Raw genomic sequence first — 15,966 nt, forward strand, 5'->3', positions numbered from 1 at the left:
AAACCTTGGAGGAGCAGTTATATGAAAAGAAGAAGATACTGAACACTGAAGCACTCTCTCTCGTTCTTTGCCTTGCATAGGGGTGAAAGGATATAGAAACCAATTTTGGAAATGACTTGCTGCTGCTTCTGTCAGTTCAGCTTGGAGAGGAATCCTTTGCGGCAGTGACACGTTTGATCTCCAGGACTGAGTTTTCTGAGTTGCACAGTTAGCAGAAAGAGGGTGGGTAAAGGCCCTGGGAGATCAAGGTGCTGTTTTCAGTTACAGCACTAGTTGTATGTCTTTATTCCCCCTCTGTATTTTGGATAAATTACAACTCCTCTACAACACAGCTATGCAGAACCAATTTTAGTTGTTTCCTGGGATACTGAAAGTCTTAATTCCTACTGTTTCATTCTGATGAACCAGGAACATACGAATCAGATAAACAGATGTGACCACAATTCTATAGACAATACAATTGGAACATGACCGAATGGAAAACTCTCTCCCTGACTCCACAGATCACAACTGGCATCATGACTCTTTAACATAATATCTAAATACTTCTGAATAATACAATTTAATATATTTGAAAATAGATTTGAACATTACAGACAATATTAGGAAACATTTAATCTTTTACAAACCAGGGGCCAGTGTCTCTCACTGACACAAAGACATACAGTGATACCAACTCCGTTAATACCAGTTGTTTCTAAGACATACATTTGCAAACCACTTGAGAAAAACACTGCTATAGAAGTATAGTTTATATTTGATTACCATTCACACTTCTTTAAGTGAATAGAGAAATTGACTGTATAATCTGAGGTTCTCTAAGGCAATGCCAACATAATGTTTTACAAATATGTAAAGGATACAAGATACATTTTATTTTTGTACACATATTTACTTTTTGATCAATTAAAAAAATCCCCAAAACAAACTGAAAGACAAAGCTCAAAATTCAGAAATTTTCTTTTTAGGAAAGGGTGCTTCAGACATTCAGTCATACAGCTGAGGTCCAGACTCAGTGACAGACCTGTTGATGTCACACTGCTGGTGGGTCCAGCCTCATACATAGTACAGCATCTGCCTCCTCCTCCTGTCTCRGTGAGTTCAGGCTGTAGTCCTGGCTTTGCAGGATGCCCTCCAACTATTAAACTGAAGAGTAGCACATGACTTCTGAATTAAAATACACTGTTCTGGGGAATGAGCCCCACGGAGTGGCCAACAGATGAGAGAAAGCAAGGATGAACTTTAGGCCATCTTTATGCTTACTTGTTGATATTAGTTATGTGTTTTAAGGCTGGACCTCAGATTACACTCCAGATTTATGATCAGTTCTTCTATAACTTTCATATGAATGTACAGATTTCATTGAGTGTATTTACTTTCTCTCTTACATATACAAATACAAAAATGCTTTTAATATCACTTCTGTAATTTGACAGATCAGAATTACGTTCAGTATTATCAGACTTTCAGGGGAAATAGAGCAAAGTACAACTTTTGTAAAGTGAAATCACTTAAGAAGTAAAGTTAAAAGACATGTATATTCAACATTAATTATTATAATCATAAAGGACTGAAGTAGAGTAACATAATTTCTTATTTGTACATGAACAGCAAAAAAGTAAAAAAATATATACACACTTAATATGGAAACAACCTGAGACAATTCTCTACTGCTCATGGGTAAGATAACTTTCTCTTAAACTTGTTAGTGCACTCCCTCCTCATTCACAGGAATGAATGTATTTTGTTTCACTGTTCTAAGGCTAATTGAAAGCAAAGAATCCTTCCCGCAAATCAAGAACAGCTGTGAGCTAGTGTACTCAGACATATACACCTAAGATCATTCTGAAATATAGGGCAAGATCAATAACAATTAACAGCTAAGGCAAATAGCCATTTATATCATTTTTAAAGAGAAACCGCATTCACAAAGAAGAGTTTATGTTATGGGACAATAAAATTGTCTTCCATAAAGAGATTTTTTAAAAATACTATGGGGAAGATATTATGAGGAAGTTAAGCAGCTTACTCATCCACCTTCTTCTATCCAATATTGTTCTGTTCCAACTTTCTAAAATAGAAAAAGAGAGACGGGAAGGAAGAAGAAAGGGAAAAAAATAATGATTATAAAAATTCCTTCTGTAATTCAGTTTACCTCATATTTACATCAGTTTCTCTCAAATCCAATGACCAACTTAGAAATAATTCTATGGTAAATATTCCAAGTAGGTGCATTTTATCTAGGTCAAACAGCATAAAGCAAAAATAGAAAACTAAATATAGTCTACATGTGTATACAGCTCTGATTATTGGGTAGAATTATCTCTTAAATAAAAATAAATGAGTTAATGCTTACTTCTACAATGTTTATAATTGCAATTACTTATTTAGCCCTTTCTAGAATAACTCTGCTGAATACAATTGGTACCCATGAATAACATCTTCCAAGAAACTTAACTTGACTACCGATACCTACTTTAAAGCATCATAAAAGTACATTTATCCAAACACCAAAAAAGTCACAACTGCAAGAGTAAAAAGAGAATTGCCATTCATACACTCCATTGAGGAAAGCAAGGTCAAAGCTAAAGGGGCTGTCATGAACTAGATGTCAGTCTACAGAGACAAAGCCATAGTGATGTCTGGAGGTGAGAAGGGATCTGTGCAAAAGGAAAAATGCTAAGGAGCATTTTGTCCATTTATTTATTGGTCATTCTTAAGACATGCATCTGTACTGTGTCTGAATGCACCAAATCCATGGAATTATTTAACATCTCTTCAGTCTCATAATTTTGGGACTTATTATTATTTAATATGATGTGCATGTGAGAGAAGAAATTGATTAAGATTCACAGAAGAAGCTTTTGAGGTGGCTAAAGATAGAACTCAGATTTCTACCATCTCAGGTCAGTATTTTAATCATGAGACCATCTGATGGAGATGTATCATTTGTATGCAGCCTTAATTACCTGTTTGGTACAGCTGTTTAGTGACTACATCACGTGAATGGAATGAAATCAGAGGAGGGGACAGTTGTATCCTGCATAAAGAAGTGCTCAAAAATTCCGCAAAGCATGAACATACATGTGGATCACAGTACCACACCAGTGATAATTCTAATGAATCAATGTAGGGAAAATAAAGCAAGACTGAGATTCAGACCACGAGCCTGCAAAGCTCAGGTAGCTCAAAGTAAACACGATCTGAGAGAGCTGGGCCTCTTTAGCCTGGGGAAGAGAAGACTGAGGGGGGATCTGATCAATGTGTACAAGTACCTGAAGGGAGGGTGTTAAGGGGACGGGGACAAACTCTTTTCAGTTGTCCCATGTGACAGGACAAGAGGCAATGGGCAGAAGTTGAAGCACAGGAAGTTCTGCCTGAATGTGAGGAGGAATTTCTTCACTGTGAGAGTGACAGAGCACTGGACCAGGTTGCCCAGAGAGGTGCTGGAGTCTCCTTCTCTGGAGATCTTCAAGGCCTGCCTGGATGCAACCCTGTCTAACATGCTCTAGGTGACCCTGATGAGCAGGGAGGTTGGACTAGATGATCTCCAGAGGTCCCTTCCAACTTACTGATTCTATGATCTCCAAAACGAAAAGGAAACCTACGGCTACCATCTTTACAGGTGAAAAAACCCACTAACCTCAGAAGGAATATCGCTTTGCCAAAGCCTTCAGCCAACAAAGCTACAACATTATAAAACTTTTTTCTATCTCAGTGTAGATTAAACCCAACTATTTGTCTTGGGATGCCTTTGTTATAATAATGCATCAAATGCAGTTATAACAGAATATTAAGGTAAAATAGAAAGCCATGTCAATATGATGTATTCAACGATCCAAACATGCAAATTAGAGTAACAAAAAAGCACAAATTTTGAATGTACTTTCATTGCATCTTTAAACAGTAACACAACATGTTTTTGTACAGCATCTTACATATAAGCTGTATCCAAAACACTTGGCAGACTTTAATAATACAATTGCAGAGTTAAGTAGCAAAGGAGGAGAACAATTAAGTGCTGCAGGCAAGGAAGAAAACATAAGCCCTCAAATAGGATTTGAAACAAAAAGGAAAAATAAAGATAATTGTGTTTGCTGTTTTAAGTCAAGAAGAAATAAATGTCATAAAACAGTACCAAAATGATCCAGTTTACCTCAATAGCATCATCCATTTCTATGATCTCATACAATCATCTTAGCTCGTTCCTGAATTAGGAAACTCTTTTTCTGGAGAGCTGTCATCACTGAGGTCACTGTAGCTGTCACTGTTAAAAGCAATACATCAGTGAAAAGGGTCTAAAACAAGTATTTTACTTCAAACCCTCCAACCCAGAAGACACATATGACAAACACTTTCCTCAAATGCAAACTATTTCCAGAAAATTACTTTAAGCTCATGATCAAATTTGATATTTTAGAATGTCTTCCTCAGCAGGAATGGCCTTAAGTTTGTGGTCTAAGAACTGATGAGAAACAATAATCCACCATATAAATAGTATGCTCAATATTCTTTTGCTTGGATATTATACATTAGTTCTATAGTTTGGTGGTGCTGTGTGCCAGCAACCACAATTAACAGCATGGAGAATAGCAGCTGTTTGGCATAAGACCAAAGAAATTTCTCATTTAGGATTAAAAAATGACTGTTTTAACCAAAGGAAAATTTAAGACAACGGTAGCTTTCTTTACTCAGAAAGCTTCAATTTATATTTAAATTGCAATTCATGCTCTTCTAGAGTCACAATATAAATCATTTCCATTGTACCAAGCAACATTCTGACAGTTTTCCCTGAGGTTTTATCCCCTTTGACTATTTCCTGATACAAGTACGCTATTTTCCACAGGACAGAAACTGCCATGCAAGTAATCATTTTGTAAGTGACTAGAACAAGGAAACGGTGAAGGACGGGAAACACCACAGTGACTGAAAGAAAGAACGATTCACAAACCATRTTCTCGGTAAGATGGACAGTCCCTTGTGCAGTCTGTGGCCAGTGACGTCGATCAGGTCTCTAGCTTTATCTTAACTCTTCCAARTGACAAACTGCACCTCTCAGAGGACTCCCTAGCTAACACCTCCCCCAACCCCACTCCACTTCATCTCTGCAGTCTCTTTTTCAGATATTTGAATTTCCCAAGATCAGAAGCTAGCTCAGGGAGCCCAGAGAAGTGACAAGTGCACATGAGCAGCAAGTTCTGGTCAGTTTTGCGATACTTCAAAGCCGGGTTCAGTTAACAGAACAGACTTAGGGGTCTCAGACTTCATTCGTGTGGGTATGCCGGTGCCAGCTTCAGGCATCAATGCTTCTCCGGCTGCTGCATGCCTCTATCTTGTCAAATCCCACTCTTATCACAGACTCCAACTCCACGCAGCAGGACCTCAGTCACGTAAGTCTCCCAATCTCTGGCCATGTCCTTCCCACTGGGACACTAAGCACACAACCAGTCCACTATCTTTGCAGAATGTGACCCACCTACCCCAACCCTCTCAATTGATCTGTAGTGACTGCTTGCTGTGTAATGTTTCAGGAGCAACTATGTAACCCCACATCTGGAGATCTTTGATCTGGACTGTAATTTAGAATAACRAACAAATTGTGCCCAGCTATGCTAGTCCTTTTTACTGAGCACTGCTTTTCAGCCTGAATCTCCCCCTCTCCTCTTCGCAAAAGAATAATTGAAGATTAAAGATCAAGTAAAAATATAGCTATTTTAAAAGACTGAGACAGTGTAAGCGGCACCAACAGTCATCTCGCTTAATTTCTACCTCAGAATGCTAAGAAAGCCTCCTACAATTACAGTATATCACTGTAGCAAATTCTGTACAAGACCAAGTCGATATTCCAAATATTTTAACATCTATTAAGACTTTGCCTAAGGCATTCTGCACTTTCTTTGCATTACACACACGTTGTTAATGCTGCTCTTGTGAAGAGTGGATCATGTCAGTTTAACTAGAAATGCTCAATTTGATCATTTCACCAGCTGGCAAACCATTACAGAGCTCAAGTGAGGAAAGTGTTGTTAACGGTATGATCAAGCATGCCAGATGCACACACATACACACACACAACATCACTGATACTGTACTTACTTCTTTCTGAAAGTACCCATGGAAACATGGAATAAAAATTCAGCATTATTAAAACAGCTCTTCATTTTTACATCACAGCAAAATAGCAAAAATTGTCCACAGATCACAGAATAAAAATACTGATTTCCCTGAGTTGTATAATCTCACTAAAGCCCTGGTTTAGGCCTAAAGCCTTCAGAGAGCAGAATGTTGCATTACGTTTTTACTTTTTACAGAYTTTGCTGCCCAGTGACATTCAGAGCCCCAAAACATTCACCAAAGCTCCCTATGCAACATAGTAGGAGAAACAGATGCCTAATCAAAAACGCTCAGGTACCAATGACGTAAGTTGAGAACTGCTCGGCTTCATCTCTCGAAGGCAGTTAGGCATCGCTTTCCACCCAAGTATTCTCATCACCACTCTTCAGCGAGGTATAGTTTTGGAGACAGTCACCCAGAGCAGCAGTCACACAATGCTGGATGCTGCTGTCATTTCACTGACCTATCCACCTCCACTTTTCAGGCTTGTTTCCAGTTTGCGTAAGTTGAGGGCCATTTAATTAGTCGTTAGCCCAGAGTCTAGAACATTTACTGGGGGAGGGAGAAGGTGGGGATGTGCCCACTCTGCCCAATTCAGTACAAGGTTTGACTCCGCATCCCAGAGAAGGGCTCTTGYCACTATGCTCTTGACCATTTCGCAGCATTCTCAAAGTCTCCCCTATTTTAGGGCCGCTCTGCTGGGCATTAAGTCAGTTTAAGGAAAAAGGAAACACGGGACAGACACACAGCATTTCTCCTTTTCCCCACCACCCACTGCCCTAGCACAGAGTATAGGAGCAGGCCACAGTGGCCAGAAAGGCAGGGGAAGTTATCTCAGTAACTGTCTGTCCTTGGGGCTCTCGAGGCTCCATCTCCTTGAAGGAGAGCTCCTAGCACTCCCAGAAGCTGTAGCATCATGTTAACAAGAGGAAYCAAGGCTCCAAGGAAACCTGAACTCCTTCAAGAGCTAAGCAGCTGCTGGTGAACTTGAAAGCAAACAGGGACTCATGAATCATAGCAGATATGGGCCTGGGTGCTTTAGCTTCAAACCAATACTGATGCTGAAAGATTTGCTATGACATGAACTGAATTCAACTAAAAAAAAATTGAAGAAAAACTCTACGTGGTATTAACCACAAAAGAGTCATCACCTCTCTTAGGAATAAATGTGTACTTTCTTCCAAATTACACTGAGCTGCTGCACAGACATTAAACATAAAAATCAAACGGATATTTTGTGCTCACAGCTGCTAATATTACGTGTGTTGTTTAAATCTTATTTAAATGTACCAGCTACAAAATCAGGAAAAARACATTGAATAAGCCTGGCTCTTCTTTTATGAAATTCTTTTCACACTGAATCCTCAACTGAAAAAATATGCTTACATTTTCTTCATCAAGTTTTCTCTCAGTCTGTCTACAAATCAATTAATAAGTATCTTCGGCATGATCCTGACTCTCATCTGRTTTGTAACTGCAAGACTGGACTCCCACAGCAAAGAGGAATTAGTGAGCACCTGTAAGGCCACCATAGTAGTTCTAGTCCCTCCTTCTTTCCATGGGATCTGGAGTATAAGGATATAGCCAAGAGAAAAACAACAAAGCACACAGCATGTGGTATCACTGCACTTAGTCAATCACTTCAGTCTTCAAGACTGTCCCCTGACAGCATACATATGAAGACTTTTGGTCACTTGGACTCTTATTTAATCTAACTGTAGTAAATGGAAATACATTCACAGCAAAGGAAAATAGTAGCTAGGGCAAGAGTTACAGCATTTTACTTCCAGATTGCAGCAAAGAAAACATTTTCTGTTGATGTATTACATGATGGGGTTTTGTTTTGTTTTAAGGTTCATTCATCCCTGTATTCTCAGACATAAGCAGGAAAAAAAAGAGTATCCTCCTGCATGTGTTCCATTGTTACCAAACTCACGTCCATTCCAGACCTCTTTATTCTACTGATAGAAGTATTGATGTACCCCTGCTATTCATCAGTCTAATGCATGAAGAAGGTGGCAAGATGAGAAGAWTTCCTATCAGTCTTACACAGAAGTCAGCTGATAGCTGGGGACATGCGGCTTGAAGCTCAAATGCATCACCTCAGCAACCAATCTCAGCTGCGAAAATACTAGAATTAAGAGTCAAGATCAATTTTATATCAGTATTTCTGAATCAGCTGCCCAAAAGCACTGAACTRCCTGCTTTAAATGTTTTTATTCAGAAACATGGGGCACTGTGAAATGGGTACTCCTTGAAAATCCTGTTTGTTTCATTTGGAAAATCCTGATTTTCTAATGTATTCTTTAAAAACAAAATTATTTGACACAGTTTCAGAGGGTTTTTTGTCCTTTTTAACATATAACTGAGAAAAAGGTCTTCTTCCAGAGATGTAAACAAATTAAGCAACTGTTACGGTAATACTATTCCCTGCAAAGGCAGGAGCTAAGCTAGGTGCAGTTTTTCCCCAATGCAAGTTGCAGAAAAACGTAACTATATTTAATACAGACTGTGGCTGTTAAAAAAAATAGATTTGTTATAGCTTTCTAGAACCTAGCAAAAAAATCTCTATCACTTACATTTATTTCTCCACWAAGAATTTTGAATTATTGTAATTATTAAAACAATATCTGAAATAAATATATATTTGAACATGCAATTGTTATAATTGCAGGCAACCATATTTCTCAGTACATATTTACCGACCTTTACCTTAACTATCTTTATAGAGCAGTACTATGTACTAACTCTGTATGATCCTATGCGTACATGAAACATCATTTCACCAGTGAATCCCCTCAGCACATACCTAAGACTTCCCACTTCTAACTTGCCAGACACATTGCACTCACAGAATGAATGTAGGATAATGTTTTCATTAGGACACTGCATTATAAAATATCAAAACACACAGGCTTCTTTTATAGTCAATGGAAAGAAAGAGGCACTTCTAGGGCATAATACCYCTAATGTACTCTTATCTTAAAGGCTCATTCAACTTATCCTAAAGTGCATATTCACTCAGTGGCTATACAAAAAGTCTGTGGTGACTAGCTCAGATATAAATGTTTTCACTGTAAGCATCTAATATTAAACAAACGAAATAACTACCATAGCTAAAAATTACCAAGTTTATTGCTAAATTCCAATATGGTTGGGAGGAGATCTCCTTTTCCTATCATTCTCTGTCAGAGCCCTGTGGGCACCAACAGGTCTTAACTGCTCTGACCAGCCTCATCTGGAGCCTCCACACCCTCTACCTGTGGGCCCAGGAGCTCTAATCTCAGCTTTGGCCCCTAGTCTTTGCTTGACCTACATTATAGGCTTGCCTGTACCCAGCTTGCCATTTCTCACTTACTGACTGGACTTCCTGGATTGACCTCAGACCTGACTTACCACTTTGAACTTCTTGGTCAATTACTGGACCACATGCAGAGCATGGTCACTGTCACTGGACCTACTTTGCTTCTCTTCTTCAGGGAATGGGGGACYGTATCCTGCTGGTGAGGACACCACCCCTGCCAGTACAAGTGCTCCCCTTGGCTCCTAGCCTGCCTCCTWTTGTGAGGCAGCCCCTCTCTTGCTGCTGACAGTCTTTAAGCCACAAGACTGCCTTCACTTTCCTCTGCGATGTCTTGTTTTGGGCACTAGCAGAGATACAGTGGTACAGCAGATGGATTATTGCTCRAAACAAGTAGGACAGTTCCTCCTAGCCCATTTGTCCTATGAACTTACACTGTCCAGTGTGTCACACATTTCAGTTTATTAAGTATCAAGCAACACCAATTTTTACGTATATTACTTTGAAGTGTATCTCACTCATTGACTCTTTCCTGACGCAGATCGTTCTTTCCCTTTACAAACTGAATTCCATTACAGCTACTTGTAAACATTAAATAGTTCCTCTTCATTAATAACATCCTCTACCCTTTAAAACTGTCAATATCATACCTCTTTCACCACTGTCAGTTCTCAAGGGGTCCAACCCTTTCAGTGCTATAGACCTGAGAGTAATTTTGAATCAACTCTGAGAGATCCTGTGAAAGTCCCATGATAGCCATTGCATCTTCTCACTTAAAGACAAAGTGAACCCATGTACTAACAGGGGATATTTGAGATAACCCTACCTGCCCTTCCTTTGGCTGTCATACAAGTCAGACAAGTCAGAAAGGCTGCCTCCTGTGTTGTTTTTAGGTGCTTCCCCAAAAATCTCCATAGAGGTGATTTGGGAATCAGCTGGACCGCACTAATGCAATAAACACTATGCAGGCAAGCCTCTTTTATAAATATATATATATATATATATATATATATATATATATATGAGGCTTTCTGTCCTTTGGTCACTTTTTTGCTTGTCTCTGAATGTGACTCATCAGTCACCTTTTATTAATAAACTGTCCAGACTTTATTAGACTACTTTGTGGCTAGATGGAGTAGGACTGGTCCCTTCCCTTGGCATATTTGTTGATGACTTGCAAATATCTCTTCTGGCAACAGCTCTACTTGCCCACACCTTTTCACCTAGGAACTTCTCTCACAGGAATGCTTCCCACATTTCCCTCTGCCTATTGGGCATTTGTGTTTAAATTATTTATCTCCACCCTGTCCCTAGGTAAAACCTCATTTTATTATTTTCAGCTCATGTTTCCAAATTCTCCACACCTTTTTATATTATTTCTTTGTCCTAAATAGCACTTCCAGCTCTTCTTTAATATGTAGTATTTGCAAATGCCAATTATGTGCTGTAATCTGCCAGCAAATGTGCCATTAATGAAGATGTGAGCTGAGGGAAGAGAAGAAATGAAGCCTACTGCTTCTAAACTTACTATGGCAAAAAAAGCCTAGCAATATGGCTTTCTTGCATTTCAGGGGCTTTGCAATCCATATGACATTGTTCCCAAAGATAAACTAGTTTTTATTTGGTTTTCTCTCTCCTTTAAAATTTTAACTTTTAAAGTTAAATAGTTTTAAAAATTTTAAACTGGCAGCCACTCATCTTCCTCAGTTCCATATGAAATGGTGACTTCAGTATTCCCAGGGAAAGACTTGGAAAAGGTAATACTATAAAAGCATTCACAAAGAGCCAAAGTGCGTGGCTTTGTCTACAAGTTAGGCACTCCTGTCTTAATGTACCAGAGGCTGAAGCCACAAAAGTGACTTAGTTATCTGAAGTGGTAGTTGGGCATCTAAATAATGTTTAGTAGTATCTTCCCCTGCTCCAATTGTTTGCTCAGTTCCTTATTATGTCTATAAACACAAAAGCTCCTGGCAACTAAATGTACACCAGAGGGTATACTCTAGTTTCAAACCAGGTATGCTTTTGCTTGTGTTTAAGCATTCTCAGAGTGTGTCTACCAGATTAAGCCTCAAAAAAAACCCMAAAAACAAACAAAAAAAACACACACACCCAAAATATCACCTAAGAGAAGGCATAGTTACTTCGGATACTTTTCTGGGGGATGTAGGGGTGTGATGCATCTTCAAATCCACTCTCTGCTTTGCTTAAAAGCTGGGGCTTCTGCCCTGTTGTTAGATGTTCTAAAATAGTTTCCTAATTATGGGACTGTTAAATATTCCAGAGTGACTAGTCTCTCTTAATAATCTCATGCTGAAATGGGTACTTCCATTTACCTCAGGACTTCAATATTATCCCTCCTTCTATTATTTTTATAGCCTGCATTAGGTACTACTCTGCTCAACTTATGGCTTCCATGCATTCCCTTTCAGGTTATGTCTTTGCCATAGTCAACAGTGCAAACACATTTCCTGTAGGCAGTACTGGGTGAGGTATGCAGAGAATCTTCTCAGAGTTGCTTCAAAAAGCTTATTACGATATGCTTTACTGCTCAATGAAATCACAAGTGTACTAGGGTTTAAAGGCTTAAATGGGAAATCTTCTACTCAGTAGGTGGATATGCTAATGCGAGCAAATGCACTGTAATTAGTACTGAAAGTCACTCCTGAAGATTCTTCTCTGCAAAATACTCCTCTTTTAGACTCAAAATGTTATTCAATTCCAATGCTTTTTCTCTTGGGTGGAGAGAGAAGGGTTCTCTGACTGCTGTGTAACAAGGCAAATGGTGACATTTGTATTTTTTTATATAAGATCTTTAGCTACAAATTTTCCTCTTTGCTAAATGTTTAACTGTTGGATGGAGTTTGCTGTATGAACATGAAGGAAAAACATTGGGTATATGCTTCTTTGGATTAAGATTTAATCAATAAAAAGTGAGTGCATAGCACATTCAGTAACTGCTGAAACCTCCAAATTAAGGTGAGAAAACATTTTTCTGTATTACTGAGGGATGTAAATTAAAACTAGCAGGACAAATGCAGATCACTAGTTCAAAATAAGTAATTCTTTTTTATCTCAAATAAATAAATACGTATGCTGATGGGAGGAAGAATTAAGAGAAAGGATATTGGGAACTGGAAAGTAACTAGCTGTGAGGCAGAGAGCACCCACAAGAGAGGAAATGCCTGAAGATCATTGGGCTTAAAGACTCCTCTCCTTCTAAGCACCACAAAGATACGACCTGTGTAATGTACTGGCACACATTTTAGAAGGCAGACAATGTTATGACCACTAACATAAGGACATGCTAAGGTAATAGGTATATTTTAATTTCATGCTATAAAACAGAAGCCATAGTTTGCACAAGTCAGAAAGACATTCTCTCTGTATGTACATCACTGCGCAGCTGGCAGAGATGAACAGAGATGAAGTACATTTATGAAAGATGACTGGTTACCACAAGGACCAGGGTACCAAAACAGACTGATCTGGCTCAGCTTGGCTGTTTTCTGTTACTGCTGTAACCTGAGTAAAATTTACATTTCTCTCTCTCTCAAAAAAAAAGGCTCAATTTAAAAACAGAAAACAATACTCAAAGAAAACAGAGCTAGTAAGTTTAATGATTTATCTAAAAGAATAGAGCTGAATATGTTCTGTATTATGTTTAGTCATTCTATGATTTTTTTAAATTGTTATTTTATCCAAGCTTCCCTCCAACCTCTTTATTATTATTACTACTATTGGAACGAAATGGTAGCTTCCGTTAATAGGATCATTAAAAATACGACGAATTAACACAGGTTGAAAAGTATTGCCACATTCAACAAACACACCAAAAACTTTGTGTCCAAGTCAACAGCAACAAAGGATTTGGGCTTGGCTTGGCTTGGCTGAACCATACAGTTTTAATTTAGATTCAAACAATTCTGTTAAGTTTAAAAGAAATCCTAACTGTTTTGTTTCAGACCCTTCTCTGCTAGATACTATTAATTATCTGGCTACTGCAAAATAAAATTAGTGTTTTCTATCTTTTTGTTACAATTACTCAAATACAATTAGATAAGAATGTCACTTAATTGCTTGATCCCCTAGTAAATCTCTTTCCCTGTGAAACTACCACTGATAGAAATTAACACAGGAGGCCAGAAAGCTAAGCTAACTTCATTTGAGTTTTCTATGGATTTTTTATTTCCTTTTAGCTAAAGCATGATTCTGGATTTATTCCTATTAGTCCCTGAAAAGGAAGAAGTCAAGAACTGTGTTCATTACTTCCAGACACTTCTAAACCAGGGTTTATGTTAGGGATACAAATGAACAAATCAGTACATGAAGAACTCCCTTTCCTTTTCTGGATATTTGAATTGACAGAAAGGATAATCCCTCTGAAAATGTTACTGTGAATCCTCAGACAAGCAAATAAGAAAGGTTACCTTGGAGACAATTTACATCCACGTTGCAAGTATGCACTGAGTGTCCCAGTTGCTGCAAGCAGCAGTCCAAGGTATGGAGGTGAAGGTTTCATAGGCCTTGATGAAAACTCTGGGTGGAACTGAACTCCCACGAAATATGGGTGATCTGAAAGACAGAGGTCAGGAAGCTTAATAAAAATTTCACACAGGAGTCTAGAAATCAGATCAGTGTATATGGATTTAAGATGGAGGGGAGACTGAAACTATCTTTAATGGAAAAGGAACAAATTACAACTAAAAAGAAAGGCAGAATGTTAGTAAAATAAATTAAAGAAAAATCATCTTGTGATTCGACCTTAAACTGTACAGTCATGTAATTAAAGGCTGAATAATAAAACTGTAAAATAGCACAGGCGTGGAGAGGGAGAAAAACAAAGGCTGCATAGGCAACAATCCTGCTATTTCCTGTATTATTTTCATAAAGCATGTTAGTCTCCAATATATACCTATGCATGCATACATATACATCTGAAGGAATGGTCCAGAAAGGTCCTAAAGGACCAAGTGCTACCATACAGCAACTATTTATGGGCTAATAGGTAAATGTAGAAGTAACATACACAAAAATTTGGAAAAACAAGGTTCGAATACTGAGGCCTGGAAGGGATATCCCAGTCCTGTTACTGAATGCAGCCACATCATACAGTTCCCACTCACACAGGGTGAAAGCTCTGCCCTAAGCCTCTCAGGATTTTTTGTTGCCACTGCAAAGCTATTGAGATACTTTCTCCCTTTGCTTAGAAACCTTTTCCTAATTCACAGGCTATCTTTTTCACAGCCAATTTATATTCATTTCCTACGGTGCTCTTCTTTCCTGCTCTTTGTCCTCTGTGTTTGAGAATGACAATGATGTCATTCAGCTCTGTTTGCTAAGCTAAATGAGCCATGCTGTTTTGTCTTCTCTTACATCGTTAGCTCTTTGAATCTCCAACCATCAAAGTACCTTCACTACTTCTTCACTACTACTGCTGCTTCAGCTTCTCTCCCATCCTCTTTGGAAGGGTAACTAAGGAACAATGTTTTGGTACTCTTCCATGCTGTGCACCTGTTCCTTCTTCGAATCCCATTTTAATGGAGCTAACATTAACCACTTCTAGAGCCAGGACATTGGACTTTAGTCCAATTAACCATAGATCTCTTCCAGTTTGACAATTTCCAAAACAATCCCAAACATTCAAGGAATTTCTCTGTAATATAGAATAAGTGATAACAAGAAAGCAGGCTTTTTTTTTTAATGAAAATAATGAGTATCATCTAGTATATTCTTATTTCGTCTTCTGCTATGCCTTTAAAAGAACCTGGGTTCTGAATTTATCTTGTAACTTCCTTCTATCTGTTATGCAATTTAGTTCTTTAAAGCAGCAAAACAAGACAATGGCAAAGCACCAAATTTTCCTGTGGGGATATACTGCTAAAAGCCTTGCCAAAGCAGTCTGATGTACTGTATTTCTGTGCTTCCGCTCCATCCTACCCTCCTCTATATGATGATTGTTTTTCCCCAGTAATCAGAGTCTGTTTGCAGCCCATTGTGAAATAATTCCAGGTTTTACTGTTGCTTTTATTCTTTTCCCAGTAACRTGCAATTTAAAAATCCTGCCCAATTTATTTCACTATGCTCTCTATACAAGTTGTTCTATGCAGAGCAGATGAAATAGCCTCCTGACACCATTCACCAGCAATGTGCAACAGAGGTATGCTATCAAGAACAAACTAAACAAAGATCACCATGACAATTAATACAAATTCAACTATATTCTTTGGTTTCAGTTTACTCTCAATGTTGCAGTTACTGAAATGGTAAGTAGCTGTCTGTATACAAACCCTTGTTCAAAATTACAACACTGTTACTCAACAAGTTGTGCAGTATAAAATTATTTATTAGGAACTTTATGTCAGAAATAGAACTCTGCAAGATGTCAACACATTCTTAAAACAAACTTTTCTCTCTGTACATGGAATTTAGCTAAGACAATGCCAGTCAGGATCATTAAAAAAAAAAAAAAAAAAAAAAAAAAAAAAAAAAAAAAAAAAAAAAAAAAAAAAAAAAAAAGCTTGTTACATAACCTGCATCTTCTCGTGCCTACT

At 38.1% G+C, this 15,966-nt stretch overlaps 1 protein-coding gene across 1 annotated transcript in view; it reads right to left on the bottom strand.

Annotated features, from left to right (window-relative positions):
* Positions 1-546: 546 nt before the first annotated feature.
* Positions 547-15,966, bottom strand: part of CTPS2 (CTP synthase 2) — a 78,090-nt gene continuing 62,670 nt past the window's right edge. The window contains exons 18-20 of the mRNA XM_085323143.1: positions 13,843-13,987; positions 4,157-4,267; positions 547-2,071 (exon numbers count right to left, since the gene is read on the bottom strand). Of these exons, the coding sequence (XP_085179269.1) occupies positions 4,198-4,267; positions 13,843-13,987 (215 nt within the window). The 3' untranslated portion in view covers positions 547-2,071; positions 4,157-4,197. The remainder of the gene's footprint in view (positions 2,072-4,156; positions 4,268-13,842; positions 13,988-15,966) is intronic.

Source organism: Rhea americana, unplaced genomic scaffold (genome assembly GCF_003343005.1).
Source record: "Rhea americana isolate MKP2758 unplaced genomic scaffold, rheAme1 scaffold_82, whole genome shotgun sequence".
NCBI lineage: Eukaryota > Metazoa > Chordata > Aves > Rheiformes > Rheidae > Rhea > Rhea americana.